This window comes from Chiloscyllium plagiosum, chromosome 12 (assembly GCF_004010195.1).
Source record: "Chiloscyllium plagiosum isolate BGI_BamShark_2017 chromosome 12, ASM401019v2, whole genome shotgun sequence".
NCBI classification, from domain to species: Eukaryota; Metazoa; Chordata; class Chondrichthyes; order Orectolobiformes; family Hemiscylliidae; genus Chiloscyllium; species Chiloscyllium plagiosum.
This window is the reverse complement of record NC_057721.1, coordinates 48,808,584-48,833,176: the sequence shown is the minus strand read 5'-3', so window position 1 is coordinate 48,833,176 and position 24,593 is coordinate 48,808,584. Positions and strand designations below refer to the sequence as shown.

General features: G+C 41.5%; 1 protein-coding gene across 1 annotated transcript in view; it reads right to left on the bottom strand.

Moving 5' to 3' along the window:
- Positions 1 to 24,593, bottom strand: part of LOC122555226 (potassium/sodium hyperpolarization-activated cyclic nucleotide-gated channel 1-like) — a 109,685-nt gene that overhangs the window by 18,121 nt on the left and 66,971 nt on the right. The window contains exons 7-8 of the mRNA XM_043701001.1: positions 23,438 to 23,565; positions 13,779 to 13,925 (exon numbers count right to left, since the gene is read on the bottom strand). Of these exons, the coding sequence (XP_043556936.1) occupies positions 13,779 to 13,925; positions 23,438 to 23,565 (275 nt within the window). The remainder of the gene's footprint in view (positions 1 to 13,778; positions 13,926 to 23,437; positions 23,566 to 24,593) is intronic.

Below are 24,593 nucleotides of genomic sequence, written 5' to 3'. Positions count from 1 at the left end.
CATACCAAACGCCTTCTTCACTTTCCTATCTACCTGCGACTCCACTTTCAAGGAGCTATGAACCTGCACTCCAAGGTCTCTTTGTTCAGCAACACTCCCTAAGTGTATAAGTCCTGCTAAGATTTGCTTTCCCAAAATGCAGCATCTCGCATTTATCTGAATTAAACTCCATCTGCCACTTCACAGCCCATTGGCCCATCTGGTCAAGGTCCTGTTGTAATCTGAGGCAACCCTCTTCGCTGTCCACTACACCTCCAATTTTGGTGTCATCTGCAAACTTACTAACTGTACCTCTTATGCTCGCATCCAAATCATTTATGTAAACAACAAAAAGTAGAGGGCCCAGCACCGATCCTAGTGGCTCTCCACTGGTCACAGGTTTCCAGTCTGAAAAACAACCCTCCATCACCATCCTCTGTCTTCTACCTTTGAGTCAATTCTGTATCCAAATGGCTAGTTCTCCCTGTATTCCGTGAGATTTAACCTTGCTAATCAGTCTCCCATGGGGAACCTTGTCGATCGCCTTACACAATAGCTGTGGTCCCAACTCTGATCTCTGTGGAACTAAGTGGTCATTGGCTACCATTTTGACATTTAACCCCATTCTCTGAGTTCTGCCAGTCATCCAACACTCTATCCATGCCAGTTCCTTGCCCCTAACACTATGGGCTTGTATTTTATTTAGCAGCCTCCTGTGCAGCACTTTGTCAAAGACCTTCTGGAAATCCAAATATGTTACATCCACTGGCTCTCCTTTATCCAAATTGCTTATTACCTTCTCAAAGAATTCTAACAAATTTGTCAGGCATGACCTCCTCTAGATGAAACCATACTGACTTAGCCCTATTTTACCATGCACTTGCAAGTACTCTGCAATTTCATCCTTCATAATACACTCTAAAATCTTACCAACAACTGAGGTTAGACCCAGCAGCTATAATTTCCCATCTTCTGCTCTCTCCCTTCTGAAACAAGGGTGTTAGATTAGCCATTTTCCAGACCTCTGGGACCGTCCCTGACTCCAGTGATTCCTGGAAGATCACTATCAACTTCTCCACAATCTCCTGAGCTATCTCCTTCAGGACCCTGGGGTGTAGTCCATCTGGTCCAGGTCATTTACCACCTCCAGACATCCAGCTTTTCTAGCACTTTCTCCTTAGTGATGGCCACTACACTCATCTCTGCCCATTATGATACTAGTATCTTCTGCCATGATGCAAATTATCTATTCAGTTCCTCCACCATTCATTTGTAGCCTCTTACTACTTTTGCAGTCTTCTTTTCTAGTGGTCCAATATCCACTCTTGCTTCTTTCCTCCCTTATTGCCTTTCGGTTGTTCTCTGCTCATTTTTAAAGGCTTGTCAATTCTCTAGCTTGTCACTAATCTTCATTGCATTGTATGTGTTTTTCTTTCCCTTTTATGCTGTCGCCAACTTTCCTTGTCAGCCATGGTTACCTCATCCTTCCCTTAGTATGCTTCTTGTTTTTTCTTCCTTGGTATGAATTTCTGTGGTGCATCCTGAATTACCCCCAGAAACACCTGTCATTACTGCTCCCTGCTAGGCTCCCCTTCCAGTCAATTCTGTGCAGTTCCTCTCTCATGTCTTTTGTAGTTACCTTTATTCAATTGTAATAACATGTTATCTGATTCAGCTTTTCCCTCAAACAATCAAATTGTGGTCTCTGCTTCCTAAAGGCTTCTTCATCTTAAGCTCCCTAATCAAGTCTGCCTCATTACATATCACCAAATCCAGAATTGTCTGTCCCTAGTGGGCTCTACCACAAGCTGCTACAAAAAAAGCCATCTTGAAGACATTCCATGAATTCCTTTTCTTGGGATCTGCTACCAATCTGATTTTCCCATTTGCAGGCGACACAAAGTTGGGTGGAAAAATGAGCTGTGAGGATACAGATGTGTTGCATTGTGATTTAGACATGCTGAGTAGTGGGAAAATGCATGGCACATGCAGTATAATGTGGATAAATGTGCGGTTATCCACTTTGGTAGCAAAAATAGAATGCATATTATTATTTAAATAGCTACATATTGAGATATGGGAATGTTCAATGAGATCGAAGTGTCCTCATGCACTGAAAGTAAGCATGCAAGCAGGCAATAAAGAAGGCGAATTGTATGCTGGCCTATAGTGAAAAGATTTGAGCACAGGAACAAGGTTGCCTTGCTGCAATTATACAGATATTGCTGGACCACACCTGGAATACTTTACACAGATTTGGTCTCCTTATCTGAGGAAGGATATTCTTGTTATAGAGGGAGTGTAGCGAAGGTTTACTAAATTGATTCCTGGCATGACTATGAGGTGAGATTGACTCGGTTAGGATTGTATTCACTGGAATTTAAAAATACAAGGGAGATTTTATAGAAACCTATAAAATTCTAACACAATTAGGCAGATTATACTATGGAAGGATGTTCCCAATTGTGTCCAGAACCAGTCACAAAAGCTCAAACGCATGTACCAACAGTTTCAAGAATAGCTTATTTCTTGCTATTATTGGTTGGGCCTCTCAACTTTCAATCTAATGCTGATCTTACTTTTTGAGCACCTTCTTTGCAGCTGTAACTTTGTATTCCTCACTCTGTTCAATCACCCAATGATCTTTGTATGGTATGATCTGCCTGTACTGCACGCAAAACAAAACTTTTCACAGTACCTAGGTAACTGTGACAATAATAAATCAAATAAATCCAATATCATTGGTTAAGGATTAGGGGTAGGACTAAGGACTGAGATGAGGAGACATTTAGTACTGAGATGAGTTGACATTTCAGACATTTCATCACCCAGACAGTGGTGAGCCTGTGGAGTTCACTACCACTGAAAATGGTTGGGGCCAAAACATTGTGTTTTCAAAAAGGCAGTCATAGCTGTTGCCGCTAAAGCAATCTAGGGATATGGGAGAAGGGTGGATTAGGGTATTGAGTTTGATGATCAGCCCTGATCATATTGAATGGCAGAGCAGGCTTGAGGCTTACTCCTGCTCATATCTTCTATGTTTCCATGGAAATAAACAGTTACTGTATCAGATTAATATCTGCATGTTTCTGTTAAGACCCATTAGTATTCTTTGGTTTATACTATATCTAAAACAGAAAATCTAGATTTGCAAGTGGTGATCAAAAAATACAAAGAGGCATCAAAACATATATAAACTTACTAAACCATTTAGTCTCCCATTAAAGACACTTTGTGATTAAGAGTATTGACAACTAACAGTGTTAACCTATCAGATTTATCCAGACAGTACTTTTCATGTGCTATATGTAGAGCATAAGGTTTACTATAAGGTTTTGTTTCTGTCAACAAATCCACATGTTCTATCTTATTCATACAATGAAATAATTATACATTGCATATGATGTTGATGACACACAATATCTTTTAATACCTGCTATATACTCATTTATATTATCATTTTACCTTGGTAATAAACAGCTTTCTATGCTCTCACTTAACTGGCAGAAATCATTAACTGCCAAAAGATGTCCAGAGATGTGAAGATTAGGTGGATTGGCCATGCTAAATTGTCCCTCGTGTCCAGGAATATAAGGCTAGATGGATTAGCTAGGGTAAATGTAGGGTTACAGGGATAGGTGAGAGCTATGTTTGGATGGGATGCTCTTCAGAGAGTCAATGCAGACTTGATGGGCCAAGTGGCCTATTTAAGCATTGTTGGGAATTCTATAAACCGACAAAGAGAATGTTTTGATTGCTTTGTTAGCAGGTAATTGTGAGAAACAAATCTCTACCCTCCATCCAAACCAACCAATCCAGAAATGGGGCAATTTTGAAAGGAACCAAGTGCAGGAAAACATCACTTCCCTCCCCAGGTCTCCACTCTTGCTGCTCTTTCAATCACAGATTCTATCAGTGGAGGAGTGGCATGATCTGGATAGACAGAATCTGTGTTTGAAGGAGTAGGTCATCATAGATTCTGTCTCATGTTATTACTGGGGTGAACTTTCTCAATGGTTACCAGGACCTTCTGAATAATTTCAAGGGTGAATTACCCAATGTGCATCTGAGCCCTTGTCAGACGTTTGATAGAATTCTGCTTTTCTATGTTTATGATACATAGTTTCCACTATTTAGTACGCACGCAGCTTCACCAAGTTCCTTTCTCTACCTCTCCTAGTATTACTCTTGGTATATTCTTTCTCATTCCGCATTGAACCATGTAACACTGCAGGAACAATGGAATAAGAGTCCAACATTTAGCTCATTGATCCTGCCCTGTCATTCATAGATCATGGCTGATTATCTACCTCAATGCCACTCACCCGCACTTAATTTCATTGGTTTACAAAAACCTACTGACAACTGTCTTGAATATGCTCAATAATTGCTCTCTAGAGTAGAGAATTTCAAAGATTCACCAACATCTCTGAGTGAAGAAATTCCCCCTCATCTCTGTCTTAAATGACTTGCCTCTTTATTGTGAGATTATGTCCCCTGGTTCTAGTCACCAGCCAGGGAAAGCATCCTATCTGCATGCATTCTGTCACAACCTGTAAGATGTTAGAAATTTCAAGAGATCCCCTTTAGTTATTTAAAATTTTAAGGAATATAGTTTCCTAAATCTAGCCTTGTATAGTTTCCTAAATCTAGCCTTGTAAAACAATTCCCCCTCTAGGAATAAATCTTGCAAACCTCATGAACCCTTTCTATGTAACAAGAATCAAACTGTACTGTTTCACCAAAACTGTATCCAACTGAAGAAAGACATTGTCTACGCTCAGACTGCCTTGAAATTAATGCCAACATACAGTTTTACTTACTATTTGTTTGCTGCACTCGCAGCTCTTGGACCAGGACACCCAGATTCCTTTTATATCTGTACTTCCTAATCTCCCACCATTTAAGAAGTATTCTAGCTTTCTGTCTTTACTCTATCAAAATGAATAACTTCACACTTGTTCACAAAAACAGGCTAAGAAAAACAAAGAAAAAGCATTTCAGATTTGTTTTATTCTCCATCTTCTTTTAACTCCAATCAGGAATGCTGATCTGAAGTTAGAACACATAGAAATTAAATTCATTTTAAAAATCAGGATTCCTCAATTAAATTGAGAGGCACACTAATTTGCACGGTGGCACAGTGGTTAGCACTGCTGCCTCACAGCGCCAGAGACCCGGGTTCAATTCCCGCCTCAGGCGACTGACTGTGTGGAGTTTGCACGTTCTCCCCGTGTCTGCGTGGGTTTCCTCCGGGTGCTCCGGTTTCCTCCCACAATCCAAAAGGATGTGCAGGTTAGGTGAATTGGCCATGCTAAATTGCCCGTAGTGTTAGGTAAGGGGTAAATGTAGGGGTATGGGTGGGTTGCGCTTCGGCGGGGCGGTGTGGACTTGTTGGGCCAAAGGGCCTGTTTCCACACTCTAAGTAATCTAATCTAAGTAATCTAACCTACAAATATAATGTTATAATTCTAACTATTTGCATTTCCCAGTCCTTTTAGATCTTGAGTTCACAAACCTCCAAAGTAAGCACCATCAGAAAGATGTTTTTGATAATATTCGGTCTCAACTGAAACGATACCAGATTCAATGAAGAACATCCTGTCTGCCACATCACCCTCTCTTATGATTACATCGTCCTTTTGAAAGACTTCATAACGCAGATTTACAATGATAGCCTTCAAAAAATTAGGATCCGCATTTTGGAACATGGGTACATTTTGGACCAGACTTCTGCATAGGTATGTTAGAACATCCTGTAATAAAATAATAAAGCAAACAACTTATCACTCACTAATTACTGCTTTTGGAAAAGAGATGCTTAGATAACTCTTGTTTTTGGCATCTTGATGGCTAAGTATGTTTTTCATTATGAATCTCAGAGCTGCCTAACATTTGAATTTGCCTGTTTTAATGAGGTGACTTATTAAATTCAAGCATAGATTGCAAAATATAACAAAATAAAGGAGAAAATAATTGATTTAAAGAAAGGACTACGTAAATATCAGGAGCCTGCACCCAGCACATCATTGTAATGCTGGAAGATATTCAGCAATATCATTCACAATTCTTTTACTCTTTGTTCACAGCTGCATTACTTACAGCTTCACTAACTTTAGGTATCATAGCGCTTATAAAACTCGCTTTGCACTTTGCTTGTCACTGCATCATGCCTTCTTCTACTTGTACTCACATACTCAAATTATTAAAATGCTTATTGTCAGGATTCACACCTTGCAGACCATCAGCCATTCCACCCTTGCAGATAGTACACAAAATTCTTACTAATAAACGTTGTCCTTTCTTGCAGAAGCTGACACACAATGTAAGACATCAGATGACATCACTGGAGAAAGAGCCTGCTTGAAGTTAGTCCTCCATCTCAAAGGAAATATGCTTGCTATCATGGTCAAAGGCAGAGTCAAGGCCATGGTGACAGGCACCATCGGAGAAGGTGTTGGACCTCTTGGTGCCTTCTGAATTTTATCTCACCTCACACACACTACAGAGTTAGGTGCAAATGCTCTCTTTATTCTCCCTTCAAACCACAAGCTAAGCCTCAAATACAGAAATTGCTGGAAAAAGCTCAACAGATCTGGCAACATTTGTGGAGAGAATTCTTCTGAGGAAGGGTCACTTGACCCAAAACATTTACTCTGATTTCTCTCCACAGATGCTGCCAGACCTACTGAGCTTTTCCTGCGATTTCTGTTTCTGATTTCCAGCATTCACAGTTCTTTCGGTTTTGATTTAGCATAAACTAAGCCTCTTTTACTTAAGGTGCAGAAAGTGTGCAAGCCCTTGCACCAGTGTGGGAAAAGCAAGTGAACCTTTAGGAAGATATGTTATCACTCGATCTGACTCTTCAAAGCATCAGGTCAGAGAATAGCACTGACTTTAGAGCTAGGTCAAAAGATACATTTTTATGCAGTGGCTCACCAGTTTCAAGTGGTCTGAGAATTGGGTCTGTATACTAATTTTGGTGCAAAGCACTGAGTGGTTACCTCAAGTGCCCAAACTACCAAAAAAAGGCCAACATTTATCTAATAGGAAATACTAGCTACACTGACAAGAGATGAGAATAGAATAAAACTGAAAGAACAAGGACAGGACAGCAAAAGAACAGTGCCTTTGGCCCACCAGATCTGTGCTGACCATAGTGCCATTCTAAACTAATCCCATGTGCCTCCAATGGTGTATCCCTCTATTCCCCGTCTCTTCGTGTGTAAGTCTGAATGCCTTTTAAATATTGTTATCATATCTGCTTCTACCACGTCCCCTGACAGTGCATAACAGGCACCTACCACCCTCGCACATCTCCTTTGAACCTTTCCCCTCTCACCTTAAACCTACCCTCCTAGTATTTCACATTTCCCAGCCAGGGAAAAAAAACTCCGATTATCCACACTCTCATAATTTTACGTCCTTTTATCATTTTGCCTCTCAACCTCTGACGCTCGAGTGAAACAGTCCAGGTTTGACAAACCTCTCCTTATAGCTAATATACTCCAATCCAGGCAACATCCTGGTAAACCTCTTTTACACCCTCTCCATATCCTCCAAATCGTTCCTATCGTGTGGCAACCAGAACTGTACACAATACTCCAAATTTAGCTAAATTAAAGTCTTATTCAGCTGCAACATGACTTACCAACTTTTATACTTAGTGTCCTGACTGATGAAGGCAAGCATGTTGTACACCTTCTTTATCATCTTATCCACAAGTGCTGCCACTTTCAGGGAGCTATGGACTTGTACCCCAAGGAGCCTCTGTATATCGATGCTCCTCAGAATCCTGAAGAAGAGTTACACTGAAACATTGACTTCTCCACCTCCTGATGCTGCCTGGCTTGCTGTGTTCTTCCAGCCTCCTGCTTTGTCTACCTTAGGCTCCTGCCATTTACTGTATGCTTTCTATATATTCCATACACATATTGTATACATTTACTGTATACTTTATATTTGACCTCCCAAAATGCATTTCCTCACACAAATGTCTGAAAAGTTTGTGACAAGTATTTTTTTTTAAATTTCACTCATAGGATGTGGGTGTTGCTGGCTAGGTCAGCATTTATTGCCCATTCCTAATCCCAGTTAAGAGTCAGCCACATCACTGTGGGTCTGTAGTCACGTGTAAGGATGGCAGTTTCCTCCCCAAAGGACATTAGTGAAGCAGATGGATTTTTCCTGACAATTGGCTGGTTTCATAGCCAACATTAGACTATTAATTCCCATTTTATTTCATTAAGTTTAAATTCCACCATCTGCCATGGCAGGATTTGATCCTGGGTTCTGAGGACATTACCTGGGTCTCTGGATTAATTGCCCAGCAAATGATATTACCAGGCCATTGCCTCCTCATAATTATGTAATTATAGCATTTTTTATGACGTGCAGTGAGGTGCTCCTCGGCCACTTGAAATAGGTGCAACTATTCGAATCCAAATTGGTCAATACGTTAGTTTTCACTTTATTTATCTCCTATTACTGTCAAGATTGTAGACCAATACATCTGTAAATCAAATCAACAGTCTCCTCGACATCTCCACATGCATGTATTACAGGTTGAAGTTCACCTATCATCATATTAGAATATATATATATAAAGTGACAGAAAAGACCATGGCAATGCTTTGGAAAGTGTTTTCCAATGTATCCCCATTATAATTCATCACCACTTTATCAAGATGACTATGGATGAGTAACAAATACAGTTGTTGATTGGTGCCACCACATTCCAAGAAAGATATATTAAGAAAGATTCTTGGAAATTAACATCACCCCAGCACTGCCAATAACAAACTGCAAAAGAATTAGCATAGTAACATTCAGTACATAATTACAAAAGGGCATATGTCACGTATGTAATCAAATCCATTGTTGAGCTTTTAGCGTGTTGTGATTGTAATATTCAATCAAAAGAACAATTTTATCTAGAATAGGGAGAGGGACCCCAATATTTTAACAAGGCACTCAGAACAGTCCAAGGGGCCCTGAAAAGCAGTGAATATCATTCAGTAAAAAATCTCAAAAAAGGAACTAAACTGGACAGACCACGAACAACAACCTAGGTACTGGAAAGAACAATGGCAAACTCAGTCCTGTCAAATTCCTGGCTAACACCTAAGGTCTACTACCAAAACCGGGAGAACTGACTCACAGCCAAGTCAAACAACAGCCTAACGTAATTATACATTTGGAATCATACACTACAAACAGTGTCCCAAGCAACACCATCACCATATTTGGGTGTGTCCTGTTTTATCAGTAGAACAAATGAAACATAGCAGTATACAGTCAAGAGAAAGTTGGCCTGGGAGTCCTCAATTCGACTCTGGTCACCATGAGTTCTCATAGCATCAGATCAAACATGGGCAAGGAAACCACCTGCTGATTACCGCCTCACCTTGTCTGACGAACTAGTACTCTTCCAAAGTGAACACCACTTGGCGGAAGCACTGAAGGTAGCAAGGACATAGACTGGGTGGGGACGTCAGTATCCATCAACAAGAATGGCTCAGCAACACCACTACTGATTAAGCTGGTGAGATCCCAAAGGACTTGCTACCAGACTGGATCTGCAACAGGTAACAAGGGTAAAACTAAAAGGGAAAAACTATACCTGACAACATCCTCTCCAATCTGCTTACCACAGATGCATTTGTCCATAACATTATCAGTAGGAGTGACCATCATAAAGTCCGTGTGGAGACAAAATCCTATCTTCACATTCAAGATGCCCTCCATCACGTGTGTGACATTACCACCATGCTAAATGGGATAGACTTTAACAAACCTATCAACTCAAGACTGGGCATCCATGAAGCATTGTGGACTATCAGCAGCAGCAAAATTGTACTACTACACAATCTGCTTGGTATATCCCCCTCCCGACCATTCCTATCAAGCCATGATGTCAACCCTGGATTGATGAAGTGTGCAGGAGATTATCCTCGTGGAACTACAACAAAGGACTCCTTGTGTGCAAAACTGCAAAAGCAGAAAATGACAGAGAGAGCAAATAGATTCCACAACCAGCGGATCAGATCTAAGCTCTGCAGTCTTGCCACATTCAGCCATGAATGATGGTGGGCAATTAAACAATTCAGTATTGGAGAAGGCTCCACAAATATCCCCATCATCAATGGTGGGGGAGCTAACAATCTTCAGCCAAAAGTGCCAAGTGGATGATTCATTTTGGCTTCATCTGGATGTCCCCACATCAAAGAGTGCAGCACCCCTTTAAGTGAGACAGGTTACCTTCAAGATACAAAATCAGAAATTGTGGGGAAACTCATCATGTTTGGCAGCATCTGTGGGTGGCAAAAGCAGAATTAATGTTTCAAATCCGATGACTCTTCATCAGAACAGAAACTTCTGTTTTTGTTCCAGATCTCTAGCATCCGCAGTTCTTTGTTTTATTTTGTTTTACTTTTAAAGTGCTGCAAATTAGCGGATAAAAGCAATAGCCATGTTCACCATCGGGCCTGCTGTTGGCATGCAGCAGATCAGCAGCAAGTATGAAGCAAGGCTGTACACTGAAATTGTTGAAATTTGGATTCTTTCCACCAGGAGTGGAGAGTCCTGCAGGTGGTGGCATGTTAATCATTCTGACTGCCTACCTAAGAAGGTGAAGGTGGATATATCAAGGTGCATATGATACAGTGGAGGCCCAGGATTTTCTGATCTCAACTCTGTTTCTTGGCAGCACAAAATTTGAAAGTTGTCTGCCTCAACTGGACTAGGATAATTCTAAGTCAAAATCTGAGAAAGGGAGTTCTCCAATGTTTATATCTTTGCCTTTCAGTAGCCACCTCCATTAAATGGCTGCTCCTTACCGTCACAACCATTTCAGCATGTCCACAGAGTTGTTCATGAACTACAATTTGTAAAACCTATTCAGTTGCCTTTTGAGTTTGCAACGGTTTCAATTTAAAAATAACCAGTAGCTAAACTTCAGCCTTAAACAACATCAAAAATGGGTTTGTCATGCAGCTGAAAGTAACAAACAGTGATACAGTCTCGAGTAAAAATACAGATAATATGATATGAAGGAAGGATAAAAGATACTTATAAAGATGAAAGTCTAAAGGTGATAAGGTCAGTCTGTTATCAAGCCTGTTGCTTGTTTGAAGATTCTCTTTCCAAAGTGAAGGGGTGGAAAATCTGAGTCAGAATTCAGCAGCTGTGATAGATTCTGTCATTGAATAGGTTATAATGGTGGACTTAGTCAGTAATGCAGCCTTTGGGGTAGAAACAGAAGTTTCTTGTGCTGCACTAATTCTACAACTACTGCATGTGCAGATTGTTTCAACTCTTTCAACAAAACTTTGGTCGATTTATGAAAGCTTTTCTCCTTGTTCTTTCTTTAGTGAAAACTTTCACCGAGGGTGTCCATTCTTTGGGAGTTCTGTATAAAATGCTGTTTCACAGCCTGTCTTATATAGATCTAAAGTGTCATATCATGCTTTCATATTAGGCAACAGATCCAGTCATTATCTTTAGAGCATGATAATTAACTTTTAATATCCCAACCATCAGTTTGGATGGTTGTCATTGTCAGGTTGTGGTGAACTAGAACAAACAATTTACACCACAAGGGAACCAGAGTCAGTAAGTTATATAACTGAGTTCTACTGCCCAGTGTGCAGCAATGATCTCATCATAGGGAATAAACTGAACTGCTGCCAACCTGCATAAATGGCATCAGTCACTATCTTGATGCATTTGTGGGTAGACGAATGAGATATATCACACTTTGCTTACTGGAAGGAGCCAGTATCAATAAAGTTCAGTATAGCAGTGACATTCATAACCACCAGGAGAATAAGCAATTCTTATCTCGCAGTCCAGCATTCAGCATAGTTTCGCTATATTGTCCTGGGACATGTGAAACCTGTACCAACACTGCATTTTGCTCTTGCCCAAAAAACAGAGTTGTGACCAGAAAATTCTGGGCCTCCACTGTACACTATGCACCTTGAGGGGCATTACAGGCCCTGTATCCACCTTCACCTTCGTGGGCAGGCAGCCAGAATGATTAACATGCCACCACTCGCAGGACCCTCCAATCCTGATGGAAAAGATCCAAAATGGGAACAGAAGGAGCGAAAGAGATTTTTGTATTTCAGAACAGTCATTGGTGACATGCCCTGCAGTTGAGGGCTGAGCACATTTCCCCATACGGTGAGACATGCTGCACCCAGATAATGAGAGACGCATATCTATCATCCATCCACATTCAGGTTGGCCTCTGCAAATACTTAGTGAAGGTGCTGTACTGACTGAGTGAGCACAGTCAGGGGAGGTGAGGGGAGGTGATGACATAGTGGTAATGTCACTGGACTAGCAAGCCAGAATTCCAGTTTGTGGGCGGCACGGTGGCACAGTGGTTAGCACTGCTGTCTCACAGCGCCAGAGACCCGGGTTCAATTCCCGCCTCAGGCGACTGACTGTGTGGAGTTTGCACGTTCTCCCCGTGTCTGCGTGGGTTTCCTCCGGGTACTCCGGTTTCCTCCCACAGTCCAAAGATGTGCAGGTCAGGTGAATTGGCCATGCTAAATTGCCCGTAGTGTAAGGTAAGGGGTAAATGTAGGATTATGGGTGGGTTGCGCTTCGGCGGGGCGGTGTGGACTTGTTGGGCCGAAGTGCCTGTTTCCACACTGTAAGTAATCTAATCTAATCAATGTCATCAAGAAGGGAATGCCTGTAGCACTCCACCATCCTCAAAACAACGAACGCTCAACCTCTCACTGCACCCAATCCAATACACCATAACAGTCCAAAGATGTGCAGGTCAGGTGAATTGGCCATGCTAAATTGCCCATAGTGTTAGGTGCATTAGTCAGAGGGAAATGGGTCTGGGTGGGTTAGTCTTCGGAAGGTCGGTGTGGACTAGTTGGGCCGAAAGGCCTATTTCCACACTGTAGGGAATCTAATCTAAAAAAAATCACGTACACAGTAGATGGGGTGAGATGTTTTGTGCCTCACATAAGACCCTTGGAAGTTAGACTAACAGTGGTTCCCCTTCAGCTAGCATTGGCTTTATGTAACATCAATGTTGTTGATTTCCACATTATTAAGATGCCTGACTTTAAGTTGCAAGCATCAATTGCATGCTGCAAATTGCCTTTGACCAGCATCTAACCCCTAAGCACCCTCACTTTGCACTCACAGCAAACTGCAATGAAATATTTGCAAATTAAATGTAGCTGGGCTTTGAAAACTGCTGTTTCATGTATTTGACATTACAATGTTGTGTGACCAGCAAACATGAATCCTGTGTTGACACCCATCAAACTGACACTTTCTCAGTCCCTCCTCGGCACTGTTCCTGCCATTTTCTAATAGCAAGAGAATAGTGTCATGATAGGCCATGCCGGGCTTCTTATCTGTTTCTGCCTCACATCTTACACATCCCATCTCACTCAGACCCTTATAGGGTTCCACCCATTGTAGCCAAAATATATCAAAACTTGTTCTTACAATCGAGGCAAAACTTACATAGAATTTAATTTTCCAGATGCTTATCAAATCATGTGTACACCAAGATGTTTAGAGGTAAGAAATAATATTTAGAACTCTATAGAAACTAATTAACTGAGTGTGTGAACATTAAATGACCTCAGCATCATTTTCAAAAATGACTTCCAAAAGTCTTGTATTTCCATTTCATTTGCACTTGAAATAGTTGATCTTTTTTAGCATTTTGAAGTATTTTAAATAATTCTTTACAGTTTTGAAACTTCTGGCTCCCTTGAAATTCAGAATTCTATACACATTTTATCACCGTTCAGTACCTCTTTCAGATATTCTGTCATCTCGGAAATTATCGCTTCTTGATTAAACCATTTCCCATGAAAACGTTCTCTGTAATAGTTTGAAATCTTCATCCGTAGATGCCGAGGCAATCTCTTATTCCTTGTGTACTCTTCCACTTGGCACAGCTAAATGACAAAATAAAAAAAAAGTTCTTCAAGCTCTAATCCCTAAGCACTAACCTTATCAGTGATACCCAGTTCGGGTTCCGCCAGGGCCATTCAGCTTCTGACCTTATGGCATACTTGGTTTAACCATGAATAAAAATGCTGAATTCCATAGCTGATGACACCTGACATCACTTTACTGGTGATCGAGAGTAGACTGATGGTGCAGTTATTGGTCAGTTCGATTTGTCCTGCTTTTTGAGTGCAGGACAACTTTCCACATTGACGGGTGGATGCCAATGTTCTAACTGTACTGGAAAAGCTTGGCTGGGGCTGTGGCAAATTTTGAAGCATAAGTATTCAGTAATATTGCCAGAATGTTTTCAAGGTCCTTCGCAATATCCAGTATCTCTAATCATTTATTGATAGCATGTGGAGTGAATCAAATCGGTTGAAGACTGGCATCTGTAATGCTGGGAACCAGTGGAGGAGGCCGAGATGGATCATTAACTTGGCACTTCTGGCTGAGATTGCTGTGAATGCTTCAGCCTTATACTTTGCACTGATGTGTTGGGCTCTTCCATCATTGAGGATGGGGATATTTATTGGGAGCCTCCTCCTCCAGTGAGTTGTTTAATTGTCCACCACCCATTCGTGATGGGATGTGGCAGGACTGCACAGCTTAGATTTGATTCACAAATTCATACAGTGCACAAAAAGCCCTTTGTTCCATTGAGTCTGCACCGATATAACTAACATTAAATCTCAATTTCACTCACTTGTCCCATATTCTTGAATGTTAGGATATTTGAAGCATTCTTTTGGTCGTGGGATTGCTTAGCTCTGTCTATCATTTGCTCTGTCTATCATTTGTCATGCAAGTAATCCTGTTTGGTAGCTTCACCAGTTTGCCTCCTCATTTTTAGGTATGCCTAGTGCTGCTCCGGCTGCATTCTCCATTAAACCAGGGTTGATACTGGTTTGACAGTCATGGTTGAGTGGGGGAATATGCTGGGCCATGAGATTACAGATTATGCTGCTGCTGGTGGCCACACACCTCATGGATGGCCAGATGAGTTGCTGGATCTGTTTCAAATCTGTCCCATTGATAGTACTGCACAACATGATGGAGAGTATTCTCAATGTGAAGGCAGAACTTTATCTCCACAAAGGACTGTATATTGGTCATTTTTCCCAATACTGTCATGGACAGATAAATCTGCAGCCATCAGATTGGTAAGAGTGACCACCACGCAGTTCTTGTGGAGACAAAGTCCTGCCTTCACATTAAGAATACCATCCATCGTGTTGTGTCCCATCAATGGGACAGACTTGAAACAGATCTAGCAACTCATTTGGCCATCCACAAGATGTGTGGACCACCAGCAGCAGCAGAATTGTACTTGCGTTATTTGTGGAGGAGTACTGGTTCAACAGCCAAAGGAAGATGGTACAACATAATCAGCAGGAGGTTTCCTTGCCCATGTTTAATCTGAAGCCATGAGACTTCATGGGGTCCAGAGTCGATGTTGAGGACTCTCAGGGCAGCTCCCTCCTGACTGTGTGACACAGTGTTGTCACCACTGCTAGCCTGTCCTGTTGGTGGGACAGGACATATCCAGGGATGGTGATATCTGGGATATTGTCTGTAAGGTTTGATTCTGTGAGTATAACTTTGTCATGCTGTTGCTTGATTAGTCTATGAGACATGTCTCCCAAACTTTTTTAAATTCACTTATGAGATGTGGGCACCTCTGGCTAGGCCAGCATTTATTACCTATCCCTTGTTGCCCTGAGGGCAATTAAGAGTCAACCACATTGCTGTGGGTCTGGAGTCACATGCAGGCTAGATCAGGTAAGGATGACAGATTTCCTTCCTAAAGGACATTAATGAACCAAATCTGTTTTTCTGACAATTGACAATGGTTTCATGGGTCAACATTAGTTTACGGACCCTTAATTTCATGGACTCTTAATTCCAGAATCTTTATTGAAGACAAATTCCATTATCTACCATGATTTGATTCGAACTTGGTCCCCACAACATTAGCTCAGTGTCTGGAGTAATACTATAGTAAAACTACCACTAGGCCAATGCCTCCCTATGCATTAGAAGTCACTCCAAAAATTAGAACCCTCCTGTGCTCACATTCTTCCACGCAGTCAGCTCTCATTCACCCCCATAACAGTGGGGAGTGTGTGTTTGCACTGACCACTTGCACGTAAGTGTGTTAAACTGAATAGTTTTGGGGCTCCTTATCTAAAGAAAGATGTACTGGTATTGAAGGCAGTCCAGATTCACCTGGCTGATCCCAGGTATGAGGAAAGGTTTCAGAGGTTGGACCTGGAGTTTAGAATTGGAGTTTAGAAGAATGAGAGGAGACCTCATTGAAACATGTGAGATTTTTGGGGGACTTGACAGGATAGATGTGGAGAGTTGTTTTCCCTTGTGGAGTGTAGGACCAGGGAATATAATCTCAAAATAAAGGGTCTCCTATTTTAGACAGAGATAAAGAGGAATTTCTTCTTACAGGGGAGTGAATTTGTAGAATTCTTTGTGGCATAGGACTGTTGAGATTGGGTTATTTAAGTATATTCAAGGCTGACAGAGATAAATTTATAATCAGTAAGGAAATTGGTGGTTATGGGAGAAAAGGCAGGAAAATTGAGTTGAGGATGATCAGATTAGCCACAATCTCCTTGAATAGCAGAGCAGATGATGGTCTCAATGGCCTACTTGTGTTGGCCTACTGATGGGCTAAGTGTAAAGCATTCAAGCAGCACAGATTTTGAGCTGGAGGGTGAAATATAGACTGTTCTGATATGGTCACAGATCAGAGACAGGAGGGTGTGACTACAAGCAAGGAAGATCAAGGGACCCACAGGATAGAAGTGCAGAAATGTTAACATCTGCAATAGTCCCAACAGGTTTGAGGCTCTGTTAGGATAAAGTGAGGACTGCAGATGCTGGAGATCAGAGCTGAAAATGTGTTGCTGGAAAAACGCAGCAGGTCAGGCTGAAGCCAATTTCAACCTCCCTGACTGTACTGTCTCCTACTGCCAGTAAATTTCCTTTGCAGAACCCTCTCCTGTGGCTTTTCCTGAAGAAGGGCTCATGCCCGAAACGTCGATTCTCCTGCTCGTTGGATGCTGCCTGACCTGCTGCGTTTTTCCAGCAACACATTTTCAGATTTGAGGCTCTGTTAGTTTGTTTGATTGACAGAGTGGGATGGGGGAGAAGCTGAGCGATGGCTGAGTGAAATGACCAAGGCACCGAGGCACAGAAGTCTTTCAAGCCACAGGAGAGGGTTCTGCAAAGGAAATTTACTGGCAGTGGGAGACAGTACAGTCAGGGAGGTTGAAATTGGCTTCAGCAGCAAAGAGAATGATTTCAGATGGTGTTTTTATCTTCTGGTGCGAGGAGTTAAGGATATTTGGTTCGGGCAGGAGTAGAACTTGCAGCAGGAGGGCTGAAGATCCAATTGTTGTGGCCCATTACAGGCATCATTGACGTAGGTAAAAAGAGGAAAGAGGTTCTGCACAGCCAGGATGCAGGATGTGGAGCTAGGCACCAAATTTAGAAGCATAACCTCAAAGGTTGTAATCTCTGCACTATAACCTGAGCCATGTGCAAATGGGCTTAGGCTAAACTAAGTTTGAGAGATTTGATGAAAATGTAGATTGAAAATGTACCGCCTGATTCTACTTCCTACCGAAGATTCACAAAGCTGACTTCCCCAGTCGACCCATTGTCTCAGCCTGCTCCTATCCCATTGAAATCATCTCTGCACACCTTGACACCATCCTATCCCCCTTAGTCCAGGAACCTCCCACCTACATTCGGGACACCACCCCCGCTTTCCACCTCCTCCAAGACTCTTGTTTCCCCGACCCCATATGCCTTATAGTCCCTGTCTACATCTATTCGCCGCGACAAAGGCCTCCAAGCCCTCCATTTCTTCCCCTCATGCCTTTCCAACCAGTACCCTTCCACTGCTACCCTCATCTGCCTGGCTGAACTGGTTCTCACCCTTAAAACTTCTCCTTATAATCCTCCCTCTTCAAAGGGGTAGCCATGGGCACCCGCATGGGCCCTAGCTATGCCTGCCTCTTTGTCAGGTACATGGAACAGTTAATTTTCCGCAGCTACGCCAGCACCTTTTCCTCCACTACATTGATGACTGTATCGGCACTACCTCATGCTCCCAAGAGGAGGTTGAACAGTTCAACAACTTCATGAACACCTTTCACCCTGACCTCAAATTCACCTGGATCATCTCGGACACCTCCCTCCCCTTCCTTGACCTCTCCATCTCCATCTCTGGCGACCGACTAACTATGGACATCTACTATAAACCCACGGACCCCCACAGCTACCTGGACTGCACCTCCTCCCACCCTGCCTTCTGTAAAAACGTCATCCCTTATTTCCAACTCTCCCTCTCCACGGCATCTGTTCCCAGGATGACCAATTCCACCATAGAAAATCCCAGATGGCCTCGTTCTTCAAAGACCACAATTTCCCCTCTTATGTGGTAATAATGCCCTCCAGCGCATCTCCTCCAGTTCCCACACCTCTGCCCTTGAATCCCACCGCTTAATTCACAATAAGGATAGACCACCCACTCCCCACACCGGTCCTCACTTTCTATCCCACCAGCTTCCGTATACATCACATCATCCTCCACCATTTCTACCACCTACAAATAGACCCCACCACTAGGGATATATTTCCCTCCCAACCCCTATTGCGTTTCAGAGAGACCATTCCCTCCATGACTCCCTTGTCAGATCCACACATCCCACTCAGCTCTCACCCCACTCCTGGCACCTTCCCCTGCCACTGCAGGAAATACAAAACCTGCACCCACACCCCCTCTCTCCAAAGCTCCAAAGGATCCTTCCACATCCAACAGAAATTTAGCTGCACTTCCACCAATGTCATCTACTGTATCTGTTGCACCCAATGTGGTCTCCTCTACATCAGAAACACACGACGCCAACGTGCGGATCATTTCAGAGAACATTTCTGGGACACCTGCACCGACCAACCCCATCGCCCCATGGCTGAATACTTCAACTCCCCCTACCACTCCACCATGGACTTGCAGATCCTGCGTCTCCTCCGTCTCCAAATCCTAATCCCCGACGCCTGGAGGAAGAGCACCTCATCTTCCGCCTTGGGACCCTGCAACCACATGGGATTAATGTTGATTTCAGCAGTTTCCTCGTTTCCCCTCTCCCCACTTTATCCCAGTCCCAAGCCTTCAATTTGGCACTGCCCTCTTGACCTGTCCATCATTTTTCCCATCTATCCGCTCCACCCTCCTCTCTGACCTTTCACCTTCTCACCCACCTTCATCAACATATTACATTCTCAGCTACCTTCCCCCAAGTCCCACCCTCTCCCATTTATTTCTCAGCCCCCCAGCCCATAAGGCTCATTCCTGATGAAGGGCTTATTCCTGAAACGTCAATTCTCCTGCTCCTCAGCTGCTGCCTGACCTGCTGTGATTTTCCAGCACCACACTCTTGACAAAGACTGAGGAGCAGCCTAATAAAAATACATAAAATTATGAGAGGCAAGGATAGGGTGGATATTTGGAGATTTTTTTCCAGAGTGATAATGTCAAATACTAGAGCACATAAGTTTAAGGTAAGAGGGAAAAAGTTTAAAGGAAATGTGTGAACAAAGGTTTTACAAAGAGAGTGGTAGGTGCCTGGAACACTCTGCCATTGGAGATGGTAGAGCAGCTCCAATTGCAACTTTTAAAAGATACTTAGACAGACACATTAACAGTCAGATGAAGGACTTTTGCCCGTAACATCGATTTTCCTGCTCCTCGGATGCTGCCTGACCTGCTGTACTTTTCCAGCACCACTCTAATCTAGACATTAACAGTCAGGCAATACAGATAAATGGATCATGCGCAGGCAGATAGGATTAGTTTAGAATAGTATCATGGGCAGCCCAGACATGGTTGGTGAAGGGCATGTTCCTGTGCTGTGCTGTTCTAATTAATTTACAATGTTGAAATTTAGCAACCAGACTAAAATGATCACACTCTTATAATTATGTTGTGATGCTCATGTAGTTCTCTATTTTTTAATTTGCCTTAGGAATTAAATTCTGCCTATGCAAGTGAGAACTAATCCTAAAATTAAGGAAGCAGAACATAAAAATTAGATGTATTTTAAATGTAGATATTTTTAATTAACCTATTCAGACATCTTATGACACACCTCTGAAACAAGTTGAACTTGAGCCCAGGCCTTCTGAGCTGAAAGATGTGTTGCTGGAAAAGCGCAGCAGATCAGGCAGCACCCAAGGAGCAGGAGAATCGACATTTTGGGCATAAGCACTTCTTCATAAGCCCGAACCATCGATTCTCCTGCTCCTTGGATGCTGCCTGACCTGCTGCGCTTTTCCAGCAACACATTTTTCAGCTCTGATCTCCAGCATCTGCAGTCCTCACTTTCTCCCAGGCCTTCTGTCACAGAGGTAGGGACACTATGACTATACCACAAGAGCTCCCTGCACATCAACAAAAGTATCAATACATTAAATGAAAATTACATTTTTACATCTGCAGCTGTTTGGTATTGTTCCCATGTTACCACCTATGCGAAAACACAGTGGGATATATTTTCAATAGTGACTGTAACACATTGTGTTGCATTAATTTGTGTATATACTCAAAAAAGGGTCAGTAAAACATAACCATTTAATATAAATTGAGCAAGTTAATAAAAATGGCAGATTTCATTATCTTGAATCACACTGTGAATTCTAGATACAGGGCTGTAAGAACATTGGTTTTGAGCTCTAGTTCTGCTCAGTCTTTAACCAGAATAGTCAAATTCATTTTAAAAAAAATTCTGATGTTATCTAGAAAGTATTGAGTCAGTAATGAAACTGATTGCAAAAAACGATAATGTTAAATGTTACAAACAAGGTGAGGGAGAACTACTGACATCGATGTTCTTTTCCCAACTGTCTGAAGTCAGGAAACTTTTGAGATGAAAATTTATGTATTTCAACCCAGGTGTGTGTGGACAATTTGAAGAAACAGCACCAGGCTTTTCCTGGATTTAAATAGAGATTGCGTGTTTATAATCTGACCCAAAATCTAACTGCAAGACAGTGAGACAGTTTTTGAATATACAAGCCAGGTTACCTCACTTCTGTCATTTTTGACACAATGGCTACAACATTCCACACAGTAGCTGAAGACTTATCCAGAACTGAACCCACCATTATTGGTAGTGTGTACTCTTTATACCTCAATTGGAAAATTTCTAGCACATATCCACCTCTATTTTATTTTTAAAAATATTGTGGCAGAATTGCATGGAAATTAGAAAATAAAGTAGAAATTAAAGGAGGAGCAAATTACTGTAGATGCTGGAATCTGTACTGAAAACCACAAATGCTGGAGACTACAGCGGATCTGGCAGTGTCCATGGAAAGAGAGCAAGCAAACACATCAGAGTTGAAGTCTGACTGAAAATTGCAACAGTAGGTAGAAAAATATTTTAAAATGAAATCTATGTTTTCATTGCAGCAAGAATTGTACAGAGTTTGAATATGTACTCTTGGTTCTGCGGCAATAGATGGCTCCATCTGAAATTATGTATTTCAGTAATAAGGTAGGGTTCCATAGAGAATTTATGCAAAGTCAACATTTTTATGATTTTTCACATATTCCAATATACAGTGTTGTGGAGAAGGGTGTAAATGTTATTGTTTATGTATAGCAGTGATAATTTTGCTGTTCATCGTATCTTGCTGATTTTGAAAACCAATTTGTGTTCAACTATTCATTGAAATAAACTTCTGTTACATTCTTATTCTTTGGTCTGTTGCCCTTTGCAATCAAAATCAAATATGGAACAGTTAACAAACTTGGTTTGAATTTTTCAATGAATAGTGAAATCTAATGTGGAGAGAAGGAAGTGAAGGGCAGAGGGTTGAAGAATTGTCAAATGTTTGGTGGCTACCTGTACACAGTTGTGATGTTCTTCAACCAGGATGACAAGCTTATGTTTTGGGACACCTCCTGTTCCATGGTCATTGCTTATCCTTGGTAAATAATTACATCATGCGTAATTTCTCCAGCATGCTGAAGGTACATGTGTTGTATTCAGAAGACTGGAAGATGTAGGAGCAAAAGTATGCCATTCAGCCCATTCAGTCTGATCCACCATTCAACGAAATTAGGTTTATCTGATAACCCTCAACTCTACATTCCTGTTCTTTCCTCACAGTCCTTGATTCTATTACTGATAAAACAATTTGTCTATCTCACCCTTGAATATACACAATTGACCCAGCCTCAAAAGTCATCTGTGGTAAAGAATTTCATAGATTCAAGAGGCTGAGAAGAAATTCCTCCACATTTCTGTTTTAAATATGCGACCCCTTATTCTGAGATTATGCCCTCTGGTCCTAGACTATCTCAAAAGGGGACACAATCTATTCTGTCAAAACCTCCAAGATTTTTGTATGCTTCAATAAGGTTGCCTCTCATTCTTCTAAATTCCAATAAGTACAGGCCCAACCTACTCAACCTCTCCTCATAAGACAGCCTGTATATCTGGTATCAGTCATGTGAACCTTCTCTGGATTCACTTTAATTCCAGTATATCTTTCCTTGGATAAGGGGCCTAAAACTGTTCACAGTATTCCAGCCATAGTCTGACTAGTACCTTGTATAGTTTTAATAAGCCACCTCCCACTACTTCTATATTCCATTCCCTACGAAATAAAGGCAAACATTCTATTTACTTGCTCTATTGCCCACTGAATTTCAATGCTAGCCTTTTCTGATTCATTCACAAGGACTCCAAAATCTATTTGTAGCTTCCTGCAGTCTTTCTTCATTTAACTAATTTTCAGTTTTTCTATTCTTCTTGCTAAATGCATAATCTTACATTTTTCCATATTATATTCCATCTGCCAAGCTTTTTGCTCACTTGCTTAACCTGTCTATATTCCTCTGCAGACTCTGTTTGGCATCCTTGCCACTTGCTTTTCTACTATTTTTGTGTCATCTGCAAACTTAGCTATAGTACATTTATTTTCCTCATCCAAGTCATTTATACATATAAATAATTGTAGTGTCAGCACTAATACCAATGGCAATTATACATTCAATTTCCCAATGTTCTGCATTGCAGATATTAGTATATTTGGGGTACAGGAACCTTTCCTATTGATGTAAGTCACAGTCTATTTGGTGCTTTCAGCCCTACATAGATTCTGTTGATCACTCCTCCATGAGGTGATTTAATAAACATGTTTGAAACATATGCTATTTTCAAACATCAATTTATATAGTTCAAATCGGATCAAAAACAACTGCATTTAAATATTAGGTATCAATTAAAAATTCAAGTTTACTCTCTGAAAATCTTAAGATGACTTTATACAGAAAGATTCATGAGCTGAAAACAGAAAGATTAGACTTTGTCGTGCATGTCTCTAAAATTTAACTGGGCAAAAGCATTTTCCGACTTTAAATTTCACAAACCTTCTCTCTGTACATTCGTCCTGGAACATCTGCATTTAATACCATATCTGCCACATTTGCCACCATTATTGTATGCATCAGAGCTCCAGAAATCATACTGACCACCGTGACTGCAACCTCTGTTAATTCTGTAAGATAGTTTAATATAAGATACTTCACTGCATCAATTGTAATTATTGAGAAACACTTTTATTGTTAAGCAATATCTGCAACTTGTAAATTGTTTTTCCTGCTAATTTCTTGGCATTGAATGTAACAAAATAGATTTATGATTGAAACCACTATATTGTAGAGAGCTGATAGACTGTTAAAAGCAACATTAAGAGATTAGCTACTTCTTTAAAAGATAGAAAGATCATCTATTTCGAAGGTGATCTATCCCCAACTATTCTCAGATATTTAAAGTGTTTAATAAGAGAACAAATAAGAGGGTGTAGTGATTGGAATAAGGTTGGCCAAATGGATCTTGTTGAGTATGAGATCCCTGATTGGGGCTGTTAACCTGGGCCAATCAGGGAGCCCTATAAGCAGGAGTCTCAGGAATTCTCCTCACTCTAAGATTGACTCTAAGATAGCTGGTCAGAGTCATAGAGATGTACAGAACAGAAACAGACCCTTTGGTGCAACTCATCCATGCCGGCCAGATATTCTAACCTAATCTGGTCTCATTTGCCAGGATTGTCCCATATACTTCTAAATATTTCCTATTCATGTACCCATCCAGATGCCTATTTAATGTTGTAATTGTACCAGCCTCCACCACCTCTTCTGGCAGCTCATTCTGTACATGCACCACACTGTGCATGAAAAAGTTGCCCCTTAGATCCCTTTTAAATTTTTCCCCTCTCACCCTCTAGTTCTGGACTCCCCCACCCCAAGGAAAAGACCTTGTCTATATACCCTAACCATGCACCTCATGATTTCATAAACTTCTATAAGGTCACCCCTCAGCCTTCGACCCTCCAGGCAAACAGCCCCAGCCTATTCAGCCTCTCCCTGTAGCTCAAATTCTCCAACCCTAGCAACATCCTTACAAGTTTCACAACATCCTTCTGACAGGAGACCAGAATTGCACTCATTATTCCAAAAACAGCCTAACCAATGTCCTGTACAGCTGCAACATGACCTCCCAACTCCATATTCAATGCCCTGTCCC